The following is a 23,899-nucleotide window of genomic DNA, read 5'->3' on the forward strand; positions in this document are numbered from 1 at the left end:
GCTTAATCTTTACATCTCTGCGAGTTCGGCAGGCACCACAACACGGGCCTGTGATATAATACTCAGCTTCTGCATTCTGCTGACATCCCTCTGCAGATCCTCGAAGACAAAAAGAAGTTTTATCAACAGTGAGTCACTGCTCAGTGATTGTTTTATTCACCTGCCTCTGGCTGTGGGCCCAGTTATTGTTGGAAAACCTCAAACGGAAGCCAGGGAAAAAATATCAATCTATAACGTGACATGTGTTTTATTGTTCTGTTTTTCATCACACATCTAAACACCTGATATATGAGGAATCAGAGGTGAATCATAAAGCACCTGGTGGCATCTGTAAGCAATCTTTCCTCAGCTTTGCATGTAATTTGTTTCCCTGTGGGGGTGTGTGCATGGAGTTTAACACAACACGATTTACAGAGGGGATGTAAATCAAAGACTGGAGCATCAGCGCCTTACTGTACTGTCGCTGCACACACACTGTGCACTGATTCTCCTAAATGCCACTCTTACATGTTGAACACACAACACAGCTGCAGAGAGAGAAACACGTAACCTGCAACAAACAGGAAAGACGAGGAGACAATAACCGGATGTTATCGTGTATTTCCTCTGTAATCTTCTTTGTCCTGCGCAGCGCTCGGATTATTTGACTTATATCACTACTTGTAATCCCTCAGCAAACACTATCAGTATCAATAAGAGGAAATGCTATTTGGCAGAGCTGTCCACACCAAGAGATAAAGCAGAGCATCAGTGGATCCTCTCTGGTCTGATATTGTCTTCAGGAGATTTCAATATCTGTCAAATACACACAGCTTTGACTCACATGGTTGCTCAGAGCTCGACCTGAATGCTGATTCACTGTTAGCACGCTCAGGGGCACGGCTAACACACTGCATCACATTGGCAGAGCACATTTGTATCGGTGTTTCAGCCCATAGGAGTATTTGGGAGAGAAACGGAGGATCTAAACAGACTGAATATGTGCCTTTTATGGTCACCAGTGTGTACTGGTTGTAGCAAGTGTGTCGTAGCTCTACAGGTCAAGAGTCTGTGAGATCTATACCAGATCATCCTGCAGCCTCTTTCTCTTCCAGCTGGTCATAAATAAATCACAAAAAGGGTCACGAGTCATCTTCTTACTCATCACGGCTCTGCAAACAAGAGCAAGAAATGTTACTTAATCTAGAACTGTTAAAGTAGTGTAATCGCTTACATTGAGGTTGAAGGATTCCCAAAATCCACGGTTTGATTTCATTTGTATTTCAAAGTATCATATAACCTCACAACAGCTCTGCAAGTTACTACTTTCCTACCCTAAATTTGAGTATGACCACATTTGATGGCTGATTGAAGCCTTTATTTTAACTTTTTCACTTTTTACTTTTTTTCTTGTTTAACATTATGGTTGGTTTTGTGATTAACTGTTTTTTAGTTTGACTATTTCTTTATCCTACTTTCCTTTTTTAAGTGCAGCTTGCAGTGACTCTCTTTTTGGTTTGGACATACTTTGAAATGTCTTCGATGGACCATGTATTATGACAGACTTTTTCTTTGTGATATTTTCTTTTTCTTTTTGATTATTGATCATCTTTCATATTGTTTTTCGCATTCTGTTAACTAAATTATCAATTGTGTGTCATTTTCTGTGGTTTGCAAACTGGCGTCCATTGCTTATAAATGGTCCAAACCCACCCAGTGGTTGAAATGCTGATGAAAGCCTCGGGCTGAAATGCATTCCTTTCTAAAAAAAAATGCTGTTCATTTCTGACATTAACAGTTTTTAATTTAATTATGAGTGCTGATATTTTTCACTTATGGTTTTTAACACTAACATTAACTTTTTATTCCAGGCTATGCATTATTAGCTGCACATTAAAATTAACTTTAATGGATTTTGATTTTTGAATGTAAAGCTTAGAAATAATCTCTGACTCCTGCAGTGACCACAGCCTCTCCAAGAGTACAACTGCATGCTAACTCCAAGCCTCACTGTTTTTTTTCCAAGTGTGATGTTTCCTCTTTTGATGTCAGCAAATAGACAAGGCTGAAGACAAGCACAGTGGATGAGAGAGAGTTGAAAAGAAGAAGGACTTCTCCATCTGAGGTGTGATTGCTGTGTCTATTTCTGCAGCTGAGCTTGCAGGGCCAGCGTACTAAAGACTAACACCTTTTCCAGACCTAAAGTGAAGCTGGTTTGTGCCTTGTGGTACACCAATTTGGCTGGTCAATTATATGTGTTTGTGTTGGTCTAACACATCCTACAAATAAAACCCCTACAAGGTATTGAAGGGGGGGATATTTGTAGGATGTAAGAGGGTTCCTAACATCACTTGAGGATGCACACAGCTGGGTTAATATCCCCTTTATAAACTGTAGCTGGATCGACTTCCATGCTGCTTCCAGCTACTTGAGTCTGACCTGTAACGAGCCTGATGACCTGTTAGCTAGGATCAGCACCAGGATTTCTCTGATGAACTAAAACATTCTATTTCAGCTGCAGAGCGCTGATCTGTCTGTCTCTACTGAGTCTGTTTCACTGTATATAACAAGTCACTAATATCTGATATCTGGCTAACTACATCAGTTTTTAAGATGCTGCTGTGACTTCATTTCAATAAATGGGTTTAAATGATGACAAAATATAACTATATCATGATGCTGCTTAAAAAAAATCTTAGTTGATACTATGTAATCAAAACTTGATGTTGGGTCTTTGTTAATAATTTAACAGAGCACAGCCTAGACCTGCTCTGTTTGGAAAGAGTCTGAGGATAACACTTGTTGTGATTTGGCACTATATGAATAAAGATGATTGATTGATTGACATGAAGAGACACTCATTTGCAATCACAGCTAATGGAAATTTAGAGACTCAAGCTGACTGAGGTTGTCTTTGGACTGATGAGGAAGCAGGAGTGCCCGAAGAGAACACACGTATGCACAGGGCCAACATGCAAACTCCACAGAGTGTTAAAACCTGGGAAGCTAGAAATCTTGGTGACAGTGTGAACCGCTGCACCACCGTACAACCCACAATGAGATGAGTAATTTCAAAAATTCTTGTTTTTTTTAAATGGAGTTTGACCATTTATGTTGCTACATAATGGTCAAGATGATCTCAATACTGATTGGCTCTTGCAGCTCAGTGTCACGCCCACTTTTCACTCAGGGTTGAAAAAGTCAACTTGTGTTCCTGCAATAATATGTCACATGGTGGAATAAACACTTTTCTTTGGTGTGAAGACTTCTTGAAAATGGTCCAAACATGAGTACACTTTTGCAAGATCACACACCGTCATCAAACCTAACAAAACTGCTCATAATAAGCAGAACAAAGGCATCAAATTACTTGCTTTTGATCAGCTGGTTTGGCTTTCCGATATCAGAGAGCAGAGGAATAAAAGGAAAGGTATCAGAGAACTGACAGAGAAAGAGAAAAAAAGGGGACAAGAAACGTATGAAAGGCAGATTTGATTCAAATCAGGATGGAGCGAAGGTGCAGAGTAACTCAGTCTGAGCATATCTGAAGTTATCAGCTCAGATCAAAAGATGGAGAGTGAAGAGAAAGTTCTCCTGTGCTCACTGCGTGTTTGACTGACAGGTAGCAGCAGACTCTCACTGACCTGTGGAATTGTGGGATTTAGACGAGGTGAGGAGAGTGTGTGCACCCATCACGGCAGGGTTACTGTCGCCCATAAAGACTCTTTTTTTTCAATTCCAACAGTTTGATTTCTTTGTAGGGCTCTTTAAAAACCTCCACCTCACCCCTCCATCCTTCTTTCAGCTCTGTTTACCCCCCCTCTTTCTCTTAACCTCTACTCGCTGCCTCTGCTTTCATCTCCTCGCTGGTCAAACGCAGATCTGACTCCTCTCCTCTTCATCCCATCCCTGCCCATCTCCCATCTCCCCTGTCCTCTCATCTACTCCCTTTCATCTACCTCTCCTCCCTCCTCTTCTTTTCTTCTCCTGCTGTCATTTCTCCTTCTGCTTTTGTTCTCACTGCGCCTCCCTTTGACCTTGTCTTCTTTTATGTCTTTACCCCCATTTTTTCCTCTCACTTACCTCTTTTGTTGTATTTGCTTTTCATTTCTGTACCTTCGCTATCTCCATCTGTATTCCATCACTCATTTCTCCTTCTCCTTTTCTCCATTTCTCTATTCCTTTTTTACATTTGCCTCATCTTTTCATTCTTCTTTTCTTCCTTTTTCACTCCTGGTTTCATCCATGACCACTTATTTTTCCTTTTTTCTCTTTTTTCAACTCCCTCCTCTCTTTCATCTCCTGTTTCATGTCTCTCCTGTTTCCTCATCCCTGCATTTTTCACATATCCCCCCTCTCTATATGTTTCCTCTTCTATTCGTCTTTTGTAGTCCTCACTTCCTCTTTCATATGCCTCATCATTTCCCTCCTTTCCTTTCCAGTTTCATCTCTCTTTCAACTTGTGTCCCTTCCTCTTCTACTATACCTCTTTTCTTCTTTTCCCTCTTCTTTGAATCCCTCTCCTCTCCCCTCGTCTCCTCTCGTCTCTTCTCCTATCCTCTCCTCTCCCCCTCCTCCCACCCTGCTGTCAGTCAGTGGAGGGTAAATAAAGGGGAGGTTATGAGGGCCATCCTGTCTGAACCCCATCCATCACACTGCCACTTAATACCCACAGCTGTCACTGTGTGCACACAAGTGTGTATCTTTTATATGTGTATGTTTACGTGTGTGTGATAATCGTGTTGAGCCAGTTACAGTGTGTGTGTGTGAAGGATTTTCCAAATATCACATTAGAAATTGACAGACGGATACCAAAAATGTAAATATTGCCCTAACAGCAGCCCCACATGTTCAGCTCCGCTCTGCCTAAATTGTTGGAATTATGTTTCACTGTGTTTGTGTGCGTGTGTGTGTGAGAGAGTGAGACAGAGAGAGAGTGAGACTGAGCGAGAGAAAGAGAGAGCAGATCAGGGAGTGCCTCTCCTCTCTAACAGTGAGCAGTCATACCACACAGGGTTTTCTCTGCAGACTGCATGTGAATTTCATCACGCACACAAAGCAACAACACAAAGAGACACCACCGAGGCTCACTTCTACGTTAGCTTAACATGTCTAGGCTTGGCAGCTTTACATTAGCTGGCGGCACAAAATCTTAAACCAGTTATCTTTCTTTATCACCCGTTTTTCTTACTGATCTTCCGGCTGTGTAAGCTGCTTGATTCTGATTGGTCAAAATCCTTGACAACGGTTATTAACTTTGACAAACATGAGCAATGCCAGAGGCAAACTGATCACACGCCATGTCAAATCAAAAGAGTCCCGGCACTTTGCTTCTGCTTATTAACACCATAGACATGTAAGATGAGGTAAAACTGTTAGCTTATGTTAGCGTCAACACAATGTGGCTAAACACTAGTTTTGGTTAGCATGCTAAATCGGCAGGCTACTGATGTTTACATACTGGATCCTGTCCATCAATGTTAGCAACGTCAGCGGAGCAGGTGAGAGAAACTTTACATTATCGGTCACGACAAAGAAAGTTAAACCATGAGCGGTGGTGATGATAGCAGCAGGGTTCAAAGTTGAGACATCTGTTTATTTTTAAAGGTGTGTGAACCACAGAGCTCAGAGAAGAAGGAAAGCTGAATGAGGACAGTTTCATGTTAAATCCACCGCAACAGGCAGATAAGAATGCATCACCATGGAACTGTGAGTGCCGTGGAATCACTGGTACTATTTTTTTTTAACTGTAAACATAAATTATTTTGGATCAATTAAAGTATCTTCCAATCAAGGACCTTTGCCAAGGTGTCTGTATCTTAAGTGCGTAATAAGCAAGATCATGTTTGATTAGCAGGTAGTTATGGGAAACAGTTCCCCTTCGCGTCAGGTTCTTGTCTCACCTTGTCTGGATTCTATTTCCCATAACTACCTGCTAACCATACATTATCCCTTACTAGCTAACCCCTTGTTTTCTGAACCAGGCTCTGTGCAAAACAATATCAGCATGTTTCCTACATGTCTTCATATATTGCTACATTTATTCCATTCTTCAGTAGAAAAAGGCCAAAACTCCTCTCCTGTGCATTATAAAGTTGAGCAGTCATTGATGAAATAATGTTATACTTTACAGTTAAATATGACTGAACCTAATGGAGGGGTTGCAAAATGACTTGAAGAGTATTTCTTAACCTTTTACAATGTCATCCTGTTTTTATAGAGAAACTTTAACTGTGAGATATTTCCATTTTCTACAAGACAGCTAACAAACTGGTGCTGGTTCTGCTGTGTGCCAAAAAGGGAAAACAGAGCAGGAACATATCAGTGCAGAAGGTTATACTTCACCATGAGAGGAGGGAAATATTTCTCCTGCAACTGTCGTCTCCAGTGAGCCAAATCTGTTTAGTTAGAAGCCGGAGGCCCATCACACGGCCTCTGGTGTGCAGTGTTGACTGTCAGAGCCTGTCTCCTGCACTCTGTGGGCACTGATCCCACCACAGGGACACCTGTTCTCATCAGACCTGCTCCCACACCACAGCAACTTCCAGAGTCTGATTTCCACCTCCAGAGAAGGGACTGGCTCGGATAAACTCAACACAAGCTGGCTCTCTGCCGTCAAACATCCGTTTTCATGCCATAAACCTGCTGCAGCGAGACCATACACGACCATGCTGCTGGTGTCAATGCCGTTAATTATTTCTCAATCAGCAGGGTCTTACTACCTGCCTAACACCTACAAAGAAGCTGCCTATTAGCCTCCTACTCTGATTCAGGCAGAGGCTTAGCTTTAGTATGCAACAGAGGAAGAACAAAACATTGAAGGGGATTTTTACAATGCTGAGTTTTGGCTTTACAAGTGGCCGCTCAAATTTTATAATTGGTGCTTGGTTTTTGTCTCAGTGGGTTGTAAAAATAAAATGTTAATCAGCTTAGAAGTGTGCTAGAAAAAGAGCAGAGGCTTGTTTGATTGCTGGAAACAAAAGTGTCTCTCAAACAAGAGAGTGAGGAGGGGCAAACACAGGATTTAATTCACGACTGGAGATGAGAAGCTGTGACAAAACACTCAGTGGAGGGGTGAGGCCCTCGGAAAACACAGCATCAGATGTGGAGATGTGTGATAAGGTTTTATGATTAGATCGGATGCTTGCACACTGAAGATCAAGAGCTGTCCTCCATGCTTTGTTGACAATTATCAGCAGTGCAGCACATTTCCCTTCACCACAGCCAACAGGTTTTTATCCTGTTTCAATCAGAAGAGTGGCTGACAAACAATCAGGCTCCATTTTTTTTAAGACAAACGAAACTCTAAGACTTCCCCCAGCAGATGGTTTGCGGTGTTTGTCTGAGATAAGAGATTTACTACCTCTTGACAAAACTAAGTGTCACCCACTTTAATTTGTGGTGTTTAGAGCATTACAGAATAATGTTTAAGGCAGCAGCAATGTGTCTGTGCTGGAAGAGATGTTTTTTAAAGAGCACATTTTCACTCACAACTCTCAAAGTTCTGTTAGTGGTCAAATGGTTTTATCTGGCATCCTCTTTGGACCCGGTCTTCAAACGTATTGCTTTGATTGACTGTTTAAGAGAAACGGTGCAGTATGGAAAAGTGCACAGTTTGACATATAGTGCCACTTTTTGTGGGTGAAAAAAAACCTTTTCTTTAGATGCATCTCATTCTATATTAAGTGTATGTGACTAAATACACAAGTAAGTACAAACTTCAACCTCAACCATAGTGCTTTTCAAAAGTTTAAATAAGTCACCATAGCCTAAGAAAAATAGGAAGGCTTCTTTTGCCCCCAAAAAAAGGGAACTCAGACCCATACATCTTCTGATACTTTAAACACCTCCTTATATTCCTCATTGCCATAATCGTATTAGTAACAGTTATTTATTCATGGTTTATTTGTTAGGAACATATACAGTACACAGAGACAAACTAAGTATCATAGTGTTTGTAGCAAATACTAATTTGCAACACTCGTCCTTGGAAGGGCTTTTGAGAGAATACAATATAAAAATAGGAAAGACACAGCAAGATACACTAAAACACATATTTAGCAATGACAAAACATTCAAAAAATCCAACATGATGGCAGGTTTGTTGCTGAATTAACCAGGATTTGGTGGCTCTCTCAAATGTGGTGAAGTTTGTAATGAGTTTCAAGTGATCAGGAAGAGAGTTCCAGGATTTTACTCCTTTTACAGAGAAAGCTGTTTGAGCAAAATATGTTTTGCAGAGTGAGACTTTACAGTTGCCACTTAATGCTGCTCTGGTGGATCTGCTGCAGCTTTATAATTGATTCAAACTAAATTAGGTGAGAAGCATAGGCATCATGTCTTTCCTGCTCGTCGGATGATGGTGCGGATGGGCAGTGTTTTACATCCCGGTTGGCAACATTGGCTTTGTCAGGTTAACCTTACCTCTACCTCCATAACGGCACATCCTGCTCTGTAGTTTACCACTGGAATTCTCTATTGAGGTATAAGCTTCATTACATGGGATGCATGGTCTACCAGGTGAAGAGGATCATCAAAACCATTGTAACCTAGCTGCTAACGAGTCTGGAGACAGAACGTGTCAATAGTCACTTAATCAAAACAGGTTTTATTTGGGAGGAATGTAGACCATTAGCATGTGACTTGTGCCATAAAGAAAAATGTTTGTATTTTATGGTAAAAAGAAGCAGGGTTGTAAATACAACCAGGTATATGACATCATTATAACTCTTCTTATATTGGCATGACTTCCATTGTTTTGGATCAGATAGCGTCTGACACTGACTCTGCTGTGTTGAGAATTGTTAGAGAGGTAAAAAATACTGTGTTAACATGTTACTAAGATTAATGATTTATAAACTACTACTTCTACTATAAATTATTCATGTTATATTTCCTATGTCCACAGGAAGTGCCTTTATTTTGTAGTACCAGAACATCCTCAGATCCTCATTGAAGCTTCCTCTTCTCAACAGTGTTCAGTTGGAAGCAGAAACCATAGAGACAGATATTTGACCCTAAAACCAAAACCACAATGTAGACATTTGAATAAAACTCAGAGTAATGATAAACCTGGTTCACGTGTAACTTGTTCAAAGCAGCGCTAAAACTGAACTGTATGAATCAGTAAAAATCTCACGAAACCGCTCGAAATTGTAATTATATAGAATGATGTAAATTCCTTTATTTGCTGGAAATCAGCCTCATTATTGAAACAGAGTTAGTAGCATCACTCCTGCTGATGTTTCCACACAAACAGAGCAAGAGAGAAGTCAAACATTTTAATCCTGAAAGAACAACAGCAAAGTCTCCTAATGTGGATCCATGGGACTGATGTTATCAAACACAGAGCTCTGGATTTAACACGTGTGTGTGTGTGTGTGTGTGTGTGTGTGTGTGTGTGTGTGTGTGTGTGTGTGTGTGTGTGTGTGTGTGTGTGTGTGTGTGTGTGTGTGTGTGTGTGTGTGTGTGTGTGCGTGAAAGGTTGGGTATTTCCCTGTTAAACCATTAGCTCCATAAAAGCTTTCTGTTGTCAGTCTCTCTCTCCAAGCACTCTCCTCACTCTCTGCCCTGCACTTGCCCTTCCTCTCTTCAGTCCAGCCTCCCCCTCTTCATCGTCCTTCATCACAGCCCCCTCTACTCATCAGCCCAATGTGGGACCTGACATGTGTGGGGGAAGCCCAACGCCCCCGACCACTGCAGTGATAACCCAGTACACCTCCCTACCTGGGGCACTGGCAGCAGGACTCTGGGAACAGAGAGAGAGAGAGAGAGAGAGAGAGAGAGAGAGAGAGAGAGAGAGAGAGAGAGAGATGTGCCCCAGCCCTCGGTCCTGAATCACGAGGACATCCCAAGGCTTTTAGGGGAGGAGGAAGCTGTTAGTGAAGAACAGTTCGGCAATATGGCTGAAGCACTAACATCAGTGGGTCACTTTTTGTCAAGAGCTAGAAAAAATGGGGGGAACAATCTTAAAATCAAAATCTACTGCCTGGTTTCTTCCTGAGCTTTCGACAGAATCAGTATTCTCCCTCCAAGTCGTCCAGTCTTCCTTTTCTTTAAAATAAGACCATGAAGGACAAAGCATATAGTAAGTTTTGCACATGCAGGTCTCCAAAGTCAAGTCAGGATTAATAATATGTAACGTTTAATGAAGGCTGGTCCACACTGAATGGTTATGAAAATCAAAACGGATGATGTGCTTTATGTTTCTCGTTTGGTTTTTGCCACCATGACTATGTTTGCTGCGCTTCCTTCTTGAGTCAGCTGGCTTCCTGATTGGTTATCCTTTCATTCCAATCCACAGAGTGCAAGCTCAGCTGCCCTCATAAATATTGAACATGTATAATATTTGAGATCTGAAACCAGAGCAGTCACAGAATCTTAAAGTGCTGACCAAAGGAAGTGAAATCACTCTTAGCAGACCTCACATCACAGGAGAATCTAATGAGAAAATCTTTCAACTATCAAATAATCCAGATTTGCTTACTTTTGTTGGAAGGTGGGAATCTGAAAGACTCCAAAATAAAGACAGCTGTTTCAACACAGCCCAAATTAAATGATCTTAACTTAAGCCCGCCTCTTACAAGGCAAATAGCTAATCATAGGATTTGTGGTGGTCACCAATCAGACTTGAAAGGGGGCCGAGGACCGCCCTGGATTAACATCTGAGAAACAATCCAGAAACAATCCTAGAAAGGCTAGTTATGATTTATTACAAAGGAAAGAATGGTTTAACTTTATCATGTGGTCTTAATTGGCAGAGGATTTTCCTTCATTCTCTGTGGGCCTAAAAAAAAGGTTGGTGTGGTCAAAAATCCCTGAACGAGTTGGTATTTGGATCTTTTTTTAAACCGGTATTTGCACATTTGGCTACTTCTACACTATTTAGAAAATACATAAATAAATAAATTAGCAGTCAGATTTTTTTGGCCAGGGCTTATTTTATATTTCTGGCAGTGTGGGAAAGGATTTGAAACATTTGGATATTCTGTAAAAATGAAAAGTGAATTCAGAGCCCAGTTTTTATACTATCTACCATCTTTTGCAATAATAACAGTTTACTGTATTTACATTGTGTCATATCCTTAATCTTTTTTATTAATTGTAGATTGAGGTCATTGAGTCAAGCTTATCTTAACACTAAATTTCTTTAACATCGGATTTATATCGCCATCCCAACCTTACTATTCCACTTCTTGTCCTGTTTTTAAACCACTGTACCTTTAAATCCTGTTTTTATGATGTGTTGTTAAGGTTTCTGTTTTATCTACGCTGCCACTTCCAAGAACTGCTCATCTACCTCTATTTTCTCTTAATGACAGTGAAAATCTATTTCAATAAAGCATATCAGAGCTGGGTGAAGTTGCTGCCAGTGCCTTTTCTTCAAATTAGCAGCATGGTGCAACATTGGGTGGTGTTTATTATTTAGTATATATATATATTAAAAAAAAAATAATAATCAGCAGAAATATTGGTGAAAAGACTGTTAATTAAAAATATCTCTGCTGGAAATGACATTATGGAACATTTGTGGAAAGACATGGACCACTGTCTCTGTGTTTCTGAAATCCTGGCATCAGAAAAACCTTCTATTCAAATCTCATGGGGAAACACAGAGGAGGTGCAGCATGAGAAGAGAGCATAAAATAACATAATAACCAGCATCCATCTTTCCCCAACATTCACAGCATCAACAGCACTCCATGGTTCACTCTCAGCTAACAATCGCACCCACTTCTCCCATTGTAGCATCCGCAGAAGGCAAACATTCATAAATGTGACAGCATTATTCCTTTAAGAGAAGCTCATGCACACAGCTGGAGGCACTCAGAGATTCTCCATCTGTGAATCAATCTTTCTATCTCACCCCTGAATGTCTGCATCACATGAGGCTGCTACCGCACATCCAGACGACAATGAACACAGAGGAGATATCACAAAGAGGCTCAACACTATAAAAGACTTATGAGACAGATCATAAAGAGTGTTTTCCTATCAATAAAAAGGAAAGTAATTAAAGCAGAGAAAGAGGTTTGGAAACTGAAGTTTTATTTGTGTTATTAGCATATAAATACCATGAACAGACTGATGCATCTTCTCTTCAAGGCTGACACCATCCCATCATTGATTTAATGTACACAGCTATGGTGGAAGTTTCAGTCTGCACCCTGACTGTACATAAGGATGGACGACTAGCTCCTCATTGAAGCGGTGTTTTGAAGCCAATCGTCAGCGAGTGCCATATAGAAACGCTGAAATCAATCAAAACTTCTGTCGAGATAGTGTGAGGTAAAGGGCCTTTAGCCTTTAGCTAGCAGCTGCAGGGTGCCAGTCTGTCAATCAAGTCAGACATGTCCTTATTTGGGCAAAACTCGTAAGTTCAATATCTTGGAAAATACTGAATCATAAAAAATTCACCCCTGTACAGTGTGTGCCAATAGAGAAATTAGCTTTTCATACCAAACACGTTTTTTAGATAGACTCTATTTGTTTTTCTCACATTCTTATTCACACATACTCAATTGAATGATCATGGAATAATTGAATGGAAAATAGCCACACCCCTTATGGTAGCACTAAGCTTTGGACATGTGAAAGAAATAGTGACCAAGTTTTGTTGTATTTCTCAACTGACCCTCGTAGGGAGTGCCTCATTTTTTCTAACTGTAGGAACATAATCAGGTCATGAATCCACCGAGATAAGGCCGGGGGGGTCTTACTCTTCCAATTGAGCAGAATGAGATGGCGGGCTATCAGAGATGCAAAAGCAATTGCATCTCTGTAAGGCTGAAAGACCTTTATACCTCCTTCCACCACTCCAAAAATCGCAGTTAGAAAGTTGGGGTGAATAGCTTCTCCACCAATTACTGAGAGTGAACTGAAGACTGAAGTCCAAAAATTGGCCAATGATGGACATGACCAAAACATGTGGCCCAGGGTGACTGGAGATAATTGATATCTGGGACACACTGGGTCCACGTTTGTATAAAACTTTGCAAGTTTATCATTTGAGTAGTGAAGCCGGTGCACTACTTTAAACTGTATTACTCCATGCCGGATACAGAAAGATGAGGTATGTATACGTGAAATTATGTCTCCCCAAGTTTTGTCCGAAATTAGTTCTCCAATATCTGTCTCCCAGGCAGTTTTTGTTTTATCCCATGAATGAGTAGTCTCATTCTGGATGAGATTATATATTTTGGAAATTAAACTTTTCTTGAAGGGATCAATATTAAGAACTGAATATATTAGGCCAAACCCGTTTTTTGAACCAGGCTGTAAACATGTTTATTATTGCTGCAAAAATCATCTTTTCTGAATGGGTGTGTATGTGGTTTCCTGTGTTTCTGCAGCCAGCCTCAAGTGGACGCTTGAGGAATTGCAGTTTTAAGCACTTCCCCATGGGCTTCATATTTTAAGACCAGAGTTTGCCACTTGATATTTCACGAAATAACCACAAGTTGTTGCCATACAGAATAATGTGATGTGCCATGTAATTAACAAGGAAGTAAAATTGAAATGTTGTATTTAATACAAGATTTGCCATGATATATTAATTGTTTGTTATAAAATGTGTTTTATTTCTAATCTGTAACATTAGTTTTTAATGTGCAGAGCTCTGCCGACATGATGACAAGAATAAAATATGCAAATTCAAGTCAATACTTTCTGATTAAACCAAACAACACGGCGCTAATGAATGAGCAACATCTGTTTACACTTTTAAGAACAATGCTTGCCATTGAGCACTTTGCATTTCATGAGTTTTGTCAGTGTGAGTGTATTTAATGTGTGGTCAACTTAGTGAAACTTTTTTTAGTTTGCTTATGATTACTCACATATTTATATGATACATATAACTCAAAGATGATAACTCTGCAGTCAAAGTAATTATATCCATTTAATTATGACCAAAAAAGTAATTCTTACAAATCATTCAGTTCAAGAATAGAAGTAATACTGTCACAATGATTCACTCCATCATTATTTAGTTAATGAGTCCTCTCAGCTCTGCTATTTTATTCTAATTCTGCTGCTTTGACATCCTAATAGGTCTAAACCCAGCAGGCACAATAGACAATTTCTTCCTGTATTAGCACTAAAATAAAAAAATTAACTTCAGCTGAATTATTAAATCTCACACCAGGCACAAACTAATGAGAGCCGAAATTCAAATAAATCACACATTCTCTGTGACTTCATTAATTTAGAGGAATGAACAAACTGGAGGAACAAACGGTCAGAAATGTTTACACTGCAGAAAAAAGCAGAACAATAAAAGACAATGTGTGATTTATTTCATGCGTCTCACTGACTGCTGGAGTTAAACATGAAAGTTCAGCTGAGAGGATAAAGAGAGGAAAGATTAAACTGATGCAGCACTAAGAGGAACATTTGACCTTTTATGGAATTTAAAGCTGATTGAGCGAGAGCTCAGAAAGGTGACTGCCTGTGAATGTGAGTATATTTGTTAAGCAGACATCGGAGGTGCAAATGTTCCTGATCCTGGATGGCAGATTTTGACCTTCGTTGGGGAGGAGAGATGGTTTGATAACAGGTGAAAGAGAGAGAAGAGGTGCAGAGGAGCTGAATGCAACTCTCAGTGATATTATTGCCTTTCCCGTTGAGGGAAAAGTATCATTTCCAATTCAATTTCTAAGATATTATTTTATCTGCCAATCAAATGCAGAAGTTGTTAAGACCCCCTGAACTGTCAGATGATATTATGATCAAAACTAAACTCACCCCACAGCCGTCTCCTAAGTTGTTATTCTGATCATTTCTAATAAGCAATATATAAAATAGCTGTGGGAGGAAAAGTTATTACTCACTGTAATGGATTACAGCTCTAAGGGAGTATATTATTAGACTGAAACGAGCATACTTTTCAGAATGATCTCCCCCTATGTGCACAGCCTGTTCAATTTCCGATAAAAGCTTTTATCACCACTCACCAAGTCCAAGTAGAACAAGCACAATAAGGATATGTCCCATCAACATTATTTCTCTGTGCGTCGTTAAAGCGGGCTTCGTTTGTAGTGAAAAACCTTCCTTTCCTTTTTATGTTGCGGCTGTGAAACCCTGCCGTCTGTAGAACAAGGTAACTAGGGTTGGGAATTCTCTGCACGGCTGCCGGAGGATCATGAATAGTGTTTAACTGCTCCAGCTGTTGTACGGTGGTTAGTAAAGCAAGTGCGCCTTGGAGGACTGCTTGAAGAGATAGCCGAGATAAAACGTTGCAGCAAAGCGCCGAGCACTTGGTGCCAGGGGGAAGGACAAACAGGAGCTTATTTATGTATGCCTGGACATGCTGGGGAAGCCTCAGTGTTGGCTTTGGGAAACAGATGCCTTTAATCACTGTGCACACAAAACAATACCACACAACCACACTTTGCACCAATGAATCTGTGCTGATACTCCTTCAGGACTTCCCTAACCTCAGCCTTCAACACAATATGTCAAGCTTCAGGGTGATTTAAAAGTTTAATATTCACTTAAAACATTCATGTTCAAACCTGAGTTTACTAAGAGGGCTGTAACCAAGCAGAAGCAAAGGATAAACACCAAGGCTATAGAGCAGAACTTAAGAGCTGCCTGACTTCACAGAAGACTTTTTTAAACCTGGTGCTAACCTGTTGTATGCTTTCTAGATGATGTAATTACAAGCAGACTTTGTAGTTTTTAATTATACAATTTTTTTTTGAATCAAGGTTAGCTAACACAAATGCTAAGACGTATGTTCCCTTCATTCTGTGATACATTTTGTAAAATCTAAATTTTGGCATGACCTCAAAGGAAACAACTTGAATACAAGAAGTACTTAAATGTTGTAAATAAAATAAACAGACTCAGTGGAGTTGGCCATGGTTTCTTTTTAAAGCCCTATGACGGCGGTCTCCATATTGGACAATGTGACTCAACCTAACTTTCAGTCATCCTAAACTGAGCAAAGAGTTGGAGGTGAGGTTAGCTTTTCGACTCCAGGAGCGTCAATGCACCAGCCTGTCAGTCAAATCAACCACGCCCCTAATTCTGCAAATATATGCACAACTCATGACATCAAATGAACTTAATTACACTGAGATACATGACTCCAAACTGCAGTGTGCACAAATGAAGAAAGGAGCTTTTCAAAAATAAAAATTTGTTTTTACGTCACTGTAAAAGTGTTCAATTTTGCTTTAAGAATAATAAGCTCTTTCACATTGGTGTTGATGGGGCTCCCTGGCCTTTGGACACAGCCTCTAGTGGACACTCGAAGAACTGCAGTTTTTTGCACTGCTTCACTGGTTTCATTCTTTAACACTGAAGGTTGCTGCTTGAAGCTAAGTTAAAAAAAAAGTTCAAAACTGATGAATGCTTCTTACACTTTATTGTTTTCCACAGTCTGAGGTTTGTACTTACACAGTGAACCCTGCAATGATGTAGTATTGGTGTCCTGGTGTGGGATTTCAGATTGCACTACAGCTTTGTGAAAGCACAAGAAGCACACTTTGGGACCACCACACGCATACAAAACTTTGTTACAGCCTACACCCTCCTGTTCCACATTGCCAACGTCATTCCCCAATTTCACATTTGTTACGACCTCCAAGGGACGATCAGAGGAGGAACAACTTTGCCCTACTATACTTATTCCATGCACTACACATTGCAGACGAGACGTAATGGGGCGTAAATATCCCACCTTAAACTGGTAATCTGTAAGAGCCATCAACTGTTCCCTCAATACATCCTCATTTTCAGCATTGGCCTGGAGGCACTTGACTGTAAAATTAAGAGCCATCGGCTGTTTGTTGTGATGACCCAACTTCTAATAGCCATGTTGCAGTTGTTGACTAACCTTCATTTTTTATGTTCCTACACAACTTCTGTGCCAATCCTTGCTGAAAACATGGCTAAAAATAACATCAAAATGAGCAATAATTGGATATGTGCCATGTCTAAGATTTTGAGGTTGGATTGTAAAGGTTTTTGAGTAGTTTTGATATTCATACTAGCATCAGGAAAGTGTCAAATACAGCCTATATTAAAAGCAAGGCCACAAGGAGCAACTTAAAAAGTGTGTCTAGGTGTTTGTGTGTGTGTTGTTGATGTTCAAGGGTTGAAACTTGGCCTTGAGACAAAATAAACATTCATTTCACATCCACTCAAGGCCAGGAGGGAGCTGATAGAGAGGTCAAAATGCAAAAATGTTTGTGAAAGTATTGTAAGAAATGGTGGTTGGTACTCTGAGGTACTTCAGTTCAGGTATCTGAATAAGTCTTTGAATAAAATAACTGTTTCCAAACAACTCTAGTTAAACTCTTTCCCTTCTCAGAGATGCAACATTTAACTTCCTCTCAGTTTGAAATTAGCTCTCTATGACCCTAAAGGCAAAATGGAGAGCAGTGTGCACCACAATGAATCCAACAGAAGAGCACAGTGAGAGCGATGGCTTGCTTTGTGCCAATTTTGCAACTTGTGCACACGGGGCCCAGCAGGGTTAATGTTCCAAGTTAATGGTGTTAATGAGACCTTACATTAGCAGGGAACATTAAATCTACAAGACTCACCTTTACTGTACCTCTCATTACCGCCTTATACTCTCACAAGATATCCCTCTCCCTCCCTTTAACCTCACTGTGAAGTTAACCTTAAAGAGAGTAGCAGAAAAATGTCCTCTGCTTGAATTTTCCTAATTGTTCTCTCCATACACTGACATTTGGTCCTCTTAAGCATAGATATAACTGTCACACAGACAGGCACCTGCAGGCTTTATCAAAAGCACCTCAGCTCAGCAGAAAAACACAATCTCAGGAAAATAATTGGCCTGACACGCAGATACGCAACAAGATGGAAAAGGTGGAAAGAACAGTGAACTGCCGTCAATCAATCTGTGTAGGAAGGGCAGAGAGGTCTTTGTCAGAGTGAGAAAATAAAACTGCTGCCGACGGCAAGGTGGCCCCGTGTTATCTTAAATACGCTACAAGATCAAGCGCACAGTGTGGTTCAAGTGCATGCATGGAAATCAGTATTCTGTGCATTAGCGTGCTGCACGCTGGTTTGAGGCTTACCTGGAACAAAGCTCCCCTGCACCACCTCCTTGTACGCCCACCATCCTTCGTGAATTTTGGGTGGATTCGGCTGTGCTGTAGGGCGAGAAGAAGAAAACAAGGTTAATCATCTGAAATTCAGACGAGAACGCTAGAACATGCTCTCTTTGTTTCTATCACAGTCATCACAACACCTGCTAACCTTCTCAGTGAGCAGCCTCAGCAAATACACTCTCTGGAGACAACCTCAGAGCGAACAGGCCTCCAATTCAACCTCTCCTTTTGGTCTGATTGCTGCACACACGCTCACGAGCTAACCCTCCTGTGATGCAATGACTCCCTGGGTGTTAGTATGGAAATGCATTCTGCCATGTTGTGTAAGCTTTAGAAGAAAGCCCCAGATTAGAGTGGGGTGATACAGTATAATTGAGGTGACTGAGTAAAGGTCTCGGTACAGAGAGAGAGTTGTGACCGGGAATTACGAGCGAGCCGTCAGGATATTGCTTTTTACACATCAACTTTTTTTCCTTTCGTGTTCATTCAGCCAACGCGTAAAGCGGGGGTTTAATCGAGGGTCCAGAGGTTGTCCTGCTTGCTTGTCTTTAATGGAAGTTGAGGTAGCTGAACAACTCCCCCACCCTCTTCTGATATCTCCCCTGCAAACAGTCCTGCTGCAGTGACACTGGAGAGCTGGTTCAATTTCAGGGGGTGGGCCAGCTGGACATGGTCCAAAAGAGGCCATTTGGTCTGAGGGCAATCTCTGCCGCCACACACTGAAACAGGGAGGCAAGGTGGAGGGGGGGGGGGGGGGGGGGGGGGGCTGGGCAGCAGTAGGCCTCACGAGAAAAGAAAATTGATCCTGTTTGTTGGCCTGTTCCTCAAATGATAAATTGCTTCTCCCTTTTTGATGATAAATGAACTTGAAGTAAACACTACCTCTGATTGTAGAGTATAAAGCAGTGCACAGAAGTGGCAGCAGCAATGAGGCAGACTCTCCTGACTGTTAGAGCGAGACGAGCCCCCTGCCGGTTCTACTGGACCTTGACAAAACTCCTGCAAATGACCAAACCAGACCAGACCACTTATAAAGTTTTATATTGTGTTCTAAACTAATCCTGGCAGCTCAAAGAAATGCTGCAGTGTGCATTTCCATCAAGTGTCTCAGTTTATTATTGAATTCACCTTAATGAAATACACAAGACACTGTAAATATACAAAGAAGGTTCAATCTATTTCAGATGTAATGTTAGTGAAATAGAAGATTGGTGTTTTAAGCCCCACTGGTGACTTCAAAAACTTTCTGTTGATTAACTCAGAAATACTACGTTTCTATTTATGTATTACTATTTCAAGTACCATTACCTTGTTGCACTTTCTTCTTCTGTGGTGGTTTTACTCGTGTCCTACTCATCTAAAGGAAAAGCTAACGAATAAGATAAGACTTTACTGATCCCAGGGGGGGGGGGGGGGGGGGGGGGGAATTTGGTTGTAAGAGTAGCACAATTATAATAAAGTACAAATAGAGATAAAAAATTCAATAAACTAAAATTAATTAAAAAAAATAGACAATAATAATACAGATAATAATAGATGGAATAAGAATAAAATGTAAATGTATATACAAATTTTACACATGGTATAAATAGTTGTGCTTATATGCAGTAAGGAAATATTCAGTGGTGACAGGTTGACATGGTGTGATTATAGTGTGGTTTAAAGATTGTTAGTAATATAAATAAATAAATATGGGTATTTAGATGTCTGTATACAGAGATAGAGAATAGAAAAAGTACTATATAATGTAACATGATCAGTTGTAATAAATACTACTACTATTACTACTACTACTACTACTACTACTACTAATAATAATAATAATAATAATTCAAATAATAATAATAATTCAAATAATAATGATGATACTAAATACTAATTAAAAATACTACTAATAAAAAAAATAATAATAATAAATAGTACAAAAAATACTAGTATATATGTAAATAATACTACTACTACTGCTACCAACAACAATGATAAATACTAATTAAAAATACTACTGCAACAATTACTACTTATACTACTACTACTACTACTACTACTACTACTAATAATAATAATAATAATAATAATAATAATAATAAATAGTACAAAAAATACTAGTACTACTACTACTACCAACAATAATAATAAATACTAATTAAAAATACTACTACAACAATTACTTACTTATATTACTACTACTACTACTACTACTACTACTTATAATAATAATAATAATAATAATAATAATAATAATAATAATAATAATAATAATAAATAATTTAGTATATAAACAAAAAATGTTACACAAAATAAAGAAAGAAATCAAATATTGTAGGGATGCAGCACTTGGAATTTCTAAAAGTTGCATGTTACAGGTTACAAACATGTACTTATAATTACAAATCACCAACTGTTTACCTAATATATCCAACTCATGAAAGTCACGTTGTTGCAGTGAAAATAAATTCTACTTGTAATTTCCAACACATTTTCTGGCCCAGCTGGCAACAAGATTGGAATCAACAGTTGAGACAGATTCTTCTCTGTGAAACTGTCTACATTTTGAGATCTAGTAAGTAACGAGTGAGTGAAGACACCAATTTAAAACTTAGGACAATCAAGCAGCAGCAGAGTAAGACTCTCTGAACTATCAGGGAGGGGCTGGCTCTCTGCCCGGGTCTACTGGACCCTGACAAACTCCCACAAGCTACAACACAGGAGCATTTATAAAGTGACTTCATGAAAAAGCAAAAGAGCTGAAAAAATAAATTGTGATTCACTCTCTGCATTAACAATTCCCTTTCTTACCTAATTTTTCCTCTTTCCAATTGAAGGAACAGAGTATGATTGATTTAAAATTGCAACGTGTAACACTTCAGAGGGTGTAAAATTCATTACAAAGCTTTGGTGTTGGTATTATCATAAAAGGAGACTCTGCCTGAGATGATTGCAGCCTTTATCTTTCCTCAGAGGAAATATTACAAGAGCTGTTTCTCTAAATTAAAAACATTTTTCATTTAAACTTTCTTTGCTTTCTGTGCTGAAAAAACGTTCTTCTTCATTTCACACCTTTACTCAGAGAGCAGTATCTCCTTCTTGTTCTTTCAGCCGTAATGAAATCTGTCTTTGCCCTGCAAATCAACAGAGTGTGTTTTGAACTGGGACCAAGCTGGAGGATTACACTGTGAAATGCACTGTTATGGTTCAGAGCAACATTTTGGACCAGAATCTGTTTATTTTAATGGATTTTCTGCAACCAGTGAATTCAGGAGGAGGCTGACATCGACTTTAGCGACCTATGACACTCAAATTTGTTCTCCTGACCAGAAGCTAATCATCCTTTAGTGCTGACCCTAAACGAAACAAACAAAATCAATGTGGAGATCTGATTAGGAGTGGCTCCAAGCAGGCGCCACGCTGGCCAGGTAACAACAATCTGTAGTTGGTGGAAAGTGGATTTGCGCCATAGGTTGTCTTATAGGTGAGTCATGTTTGTCTCATAGTATGGACTGACTGAAAGTGTGTTTACGATGGCTAAACACTGAGAGGATGCAGGTCCACCATTGCCACAGAGACTTGTGTTTACCACCAAGTCTGAGGAAAGAGTCCAGATAAGCTCGGGTTAAGATACAGCAGTGAAGATGAGAAACTTTTATTTAATCAGTAATAATTTCTTCCTCACTTCTCCCAAACATTAGCCTACACAGCAATCTACGCTTTAATGCTACCCAGGAGGAGTTACGTCTGCAGGAGAGTGTCTGGACTTTTTGACTGCTGAACTGGGACACTGACTTATGCAGGGGTGGGATGAATTTGTGCACACACACACACATAAACACAGAAATAAATATAAAGTATTCATCCCTCCTGTCTAGACTAACCATATCTTTGTTGGCAACTGATATTTAAGTATCTTAAAGACAATGTATTCCTCTGTCCAATTGTTAAACTTTAAGAATTAACACGACAAAGTGGCAACATCAAAATCTTATAAGCTTTCTTCTTCAAGGATTCACAAAAAAAAAGGTTTGTCCAAAGTCACTTTTTAAAGTACACTACACTGTACGCGGTGAACATTTACTGTCAATGTTTTTTAATTGAAGCAAAGCCAATAAATGCTTCTGACAGTTAGAAACTTGACTTATTTCGTTCCTGCGCACCTGTCTATTGAAGATGTATGAAGTATTCAATGATTCAACATTTTAAAGCACTATCAAAAGAACATAACAGAGTCCAAATAGTTTGTTTTAACAAAAGTCCCACCATTGGCAAGGAAAACAGCCAATCACAGTTCAGGATTTGGGACAGCCAATCAGATTTCAAGCGAGACCCATGCCAACCCCTCTGTACACACCCCCGTTTTGTTGACACCTGAAATCAAGTCTTCGAGAAGGACAAAAACAACTTCCCATCATTCATCTTTTGCTTGTTCAGTGAAATATAATGTTAGCTAAACCTGTCAATTAACTAGTAAAAAGGTTGATGGAGTCCATACATACATCTTTAGATCTGGCAAAACCCTTTCACACTACATGTCACCTTCTAATCACACACATACAGTATGTTCACACACACAGATGGCATATCCTGCTATTGATGATGCCCATCAGTTCTACTCACATGATTTAACACTCTGCTGGCTATGCCACCAGGAGCAATTGTGTTCCATGTCCTTTGGGATGTGAACTGCAAGAGAAAGGATTGAAACTGCTAACCTTCCACCGGGATGAGGACCCACTCTACCACTGAGCCACAGCAGGTAATAGATAATCAGCAGTTTCTATTGTAAATCAACATCGTTCCAATGCTTTGGGGGCATAGCAGGTTTAAGGAGCAGCAAGCCAAGCCGCCAGGAACTGTAACTCAAGATCAAGATTCAATTTACTGCCACTTCTGTAATTCATTATCAGCATACATGGGAGCAACATATCGTTCTACGAAGATCAAATCTCAAAGAACATTGACCTGGAGAGATATGCTGCATCTGATAACCAAATACAAAAGGTACCTGGGTATTTTGGACTCACCTCATAGAACAGGCCACAGGTGTAGCCTGGTCAGATTATTTCTGGGGTTTGGGTTTTAATTCAGCATCATTTCTACTTATTCACTGATAATGTTGAGCAGTGTGGATCCTTAGCTGATTTAAGCTGTCTATAGAAACCTTTTGAAAGTAATCTTACTTAAATATATCCCCAGAACAAAGCTGTGCAGTTACAGTAACACATACTGTATACATCACATCACAGAGCCTCTGTATTTGTTATAGTATTTGTTTGAGTCTCCAGTTGCCCTCCTCTTGTTTTTTCACGTTAGCCTCAGATGCAATTGGCACTCCAAATATAATCAGATCATCCGTACAGTAACAGAACGATCACAACAGAAGAAATAAACGCTGACTGTCTCTCAGATGATAAAATCAATGCATTCATTCAATAATGAGCTATCATTTCCTGCATCCTTCCTTCCCTTTATTTGCAGCAGCAGTGTTGTTTTTATATTCATCATCCTTCTCATTGTATCAGTCTGGCTGAATGGATGGTGGTTGTCTTTTTTTTGTGTGGAAGAAGTGGGAAATGACCATCAAACAGCTTCTTTTGTGTGAGCGCCTGGAGCAGAAAGTCTGAGTTAACAGAGGAAGTAGATCACTACAAAACAACTGGATCCCCTCACGATGACTGAGTGCCAACTTTGTTCAGTTTCAGCTCCACCACTGACTGAACCTGAGCTTTTGTATAACTTTAGGCTTTGCCTTGTACTTCCCTGGCTTTGAAATTGGGTACATACAATTTCTGACCATAGGTCAGAGTCCACCGCCCACTGCGTCTCTACTGAGTCTGAGC

General features: G+C 39.8%; 1 protein-coding gene across 2 annotated transcripts in view; it reads right to left on the reverse strand.

Annotated features, from left to right (window-relative positions):
* ca10a (carbonic anhydrase Xa) overlaps window positions 1-23,899 on the reverse strand; it is a 319,433-nt gene that overhangs the window by 255,294 nt on the left and 40,240 nt on the right. For both annotated transcript variants that reach the window (XM_034707132.1, XM_034707131.1), the window contains exon 2: window positions 18,036-18,110. In XM_034707132.1, the coding sequence (XP_034563023.1) occupies window positions 18,036-18,110 (75 nt within the window). The remainder of the gene's footprint in view (window positions 1-18,035; window positions 18,111-23,899) is intronic.

This window comes from Notolabrus celidotus, chromosome 18, assembly GCF_009762535.1.
Source record: "Notolabrus celidotus isolate fNotCel1 chromosome 18, fNotCel1.pri, whole genome shotgun sequence".
NCBI classification, from domain to species: Eukaryota; Metazoa; Chordata; class Actinopteri; order Labriformes; family Labridae; genus Notolabrus; species Notolabrus celidotus.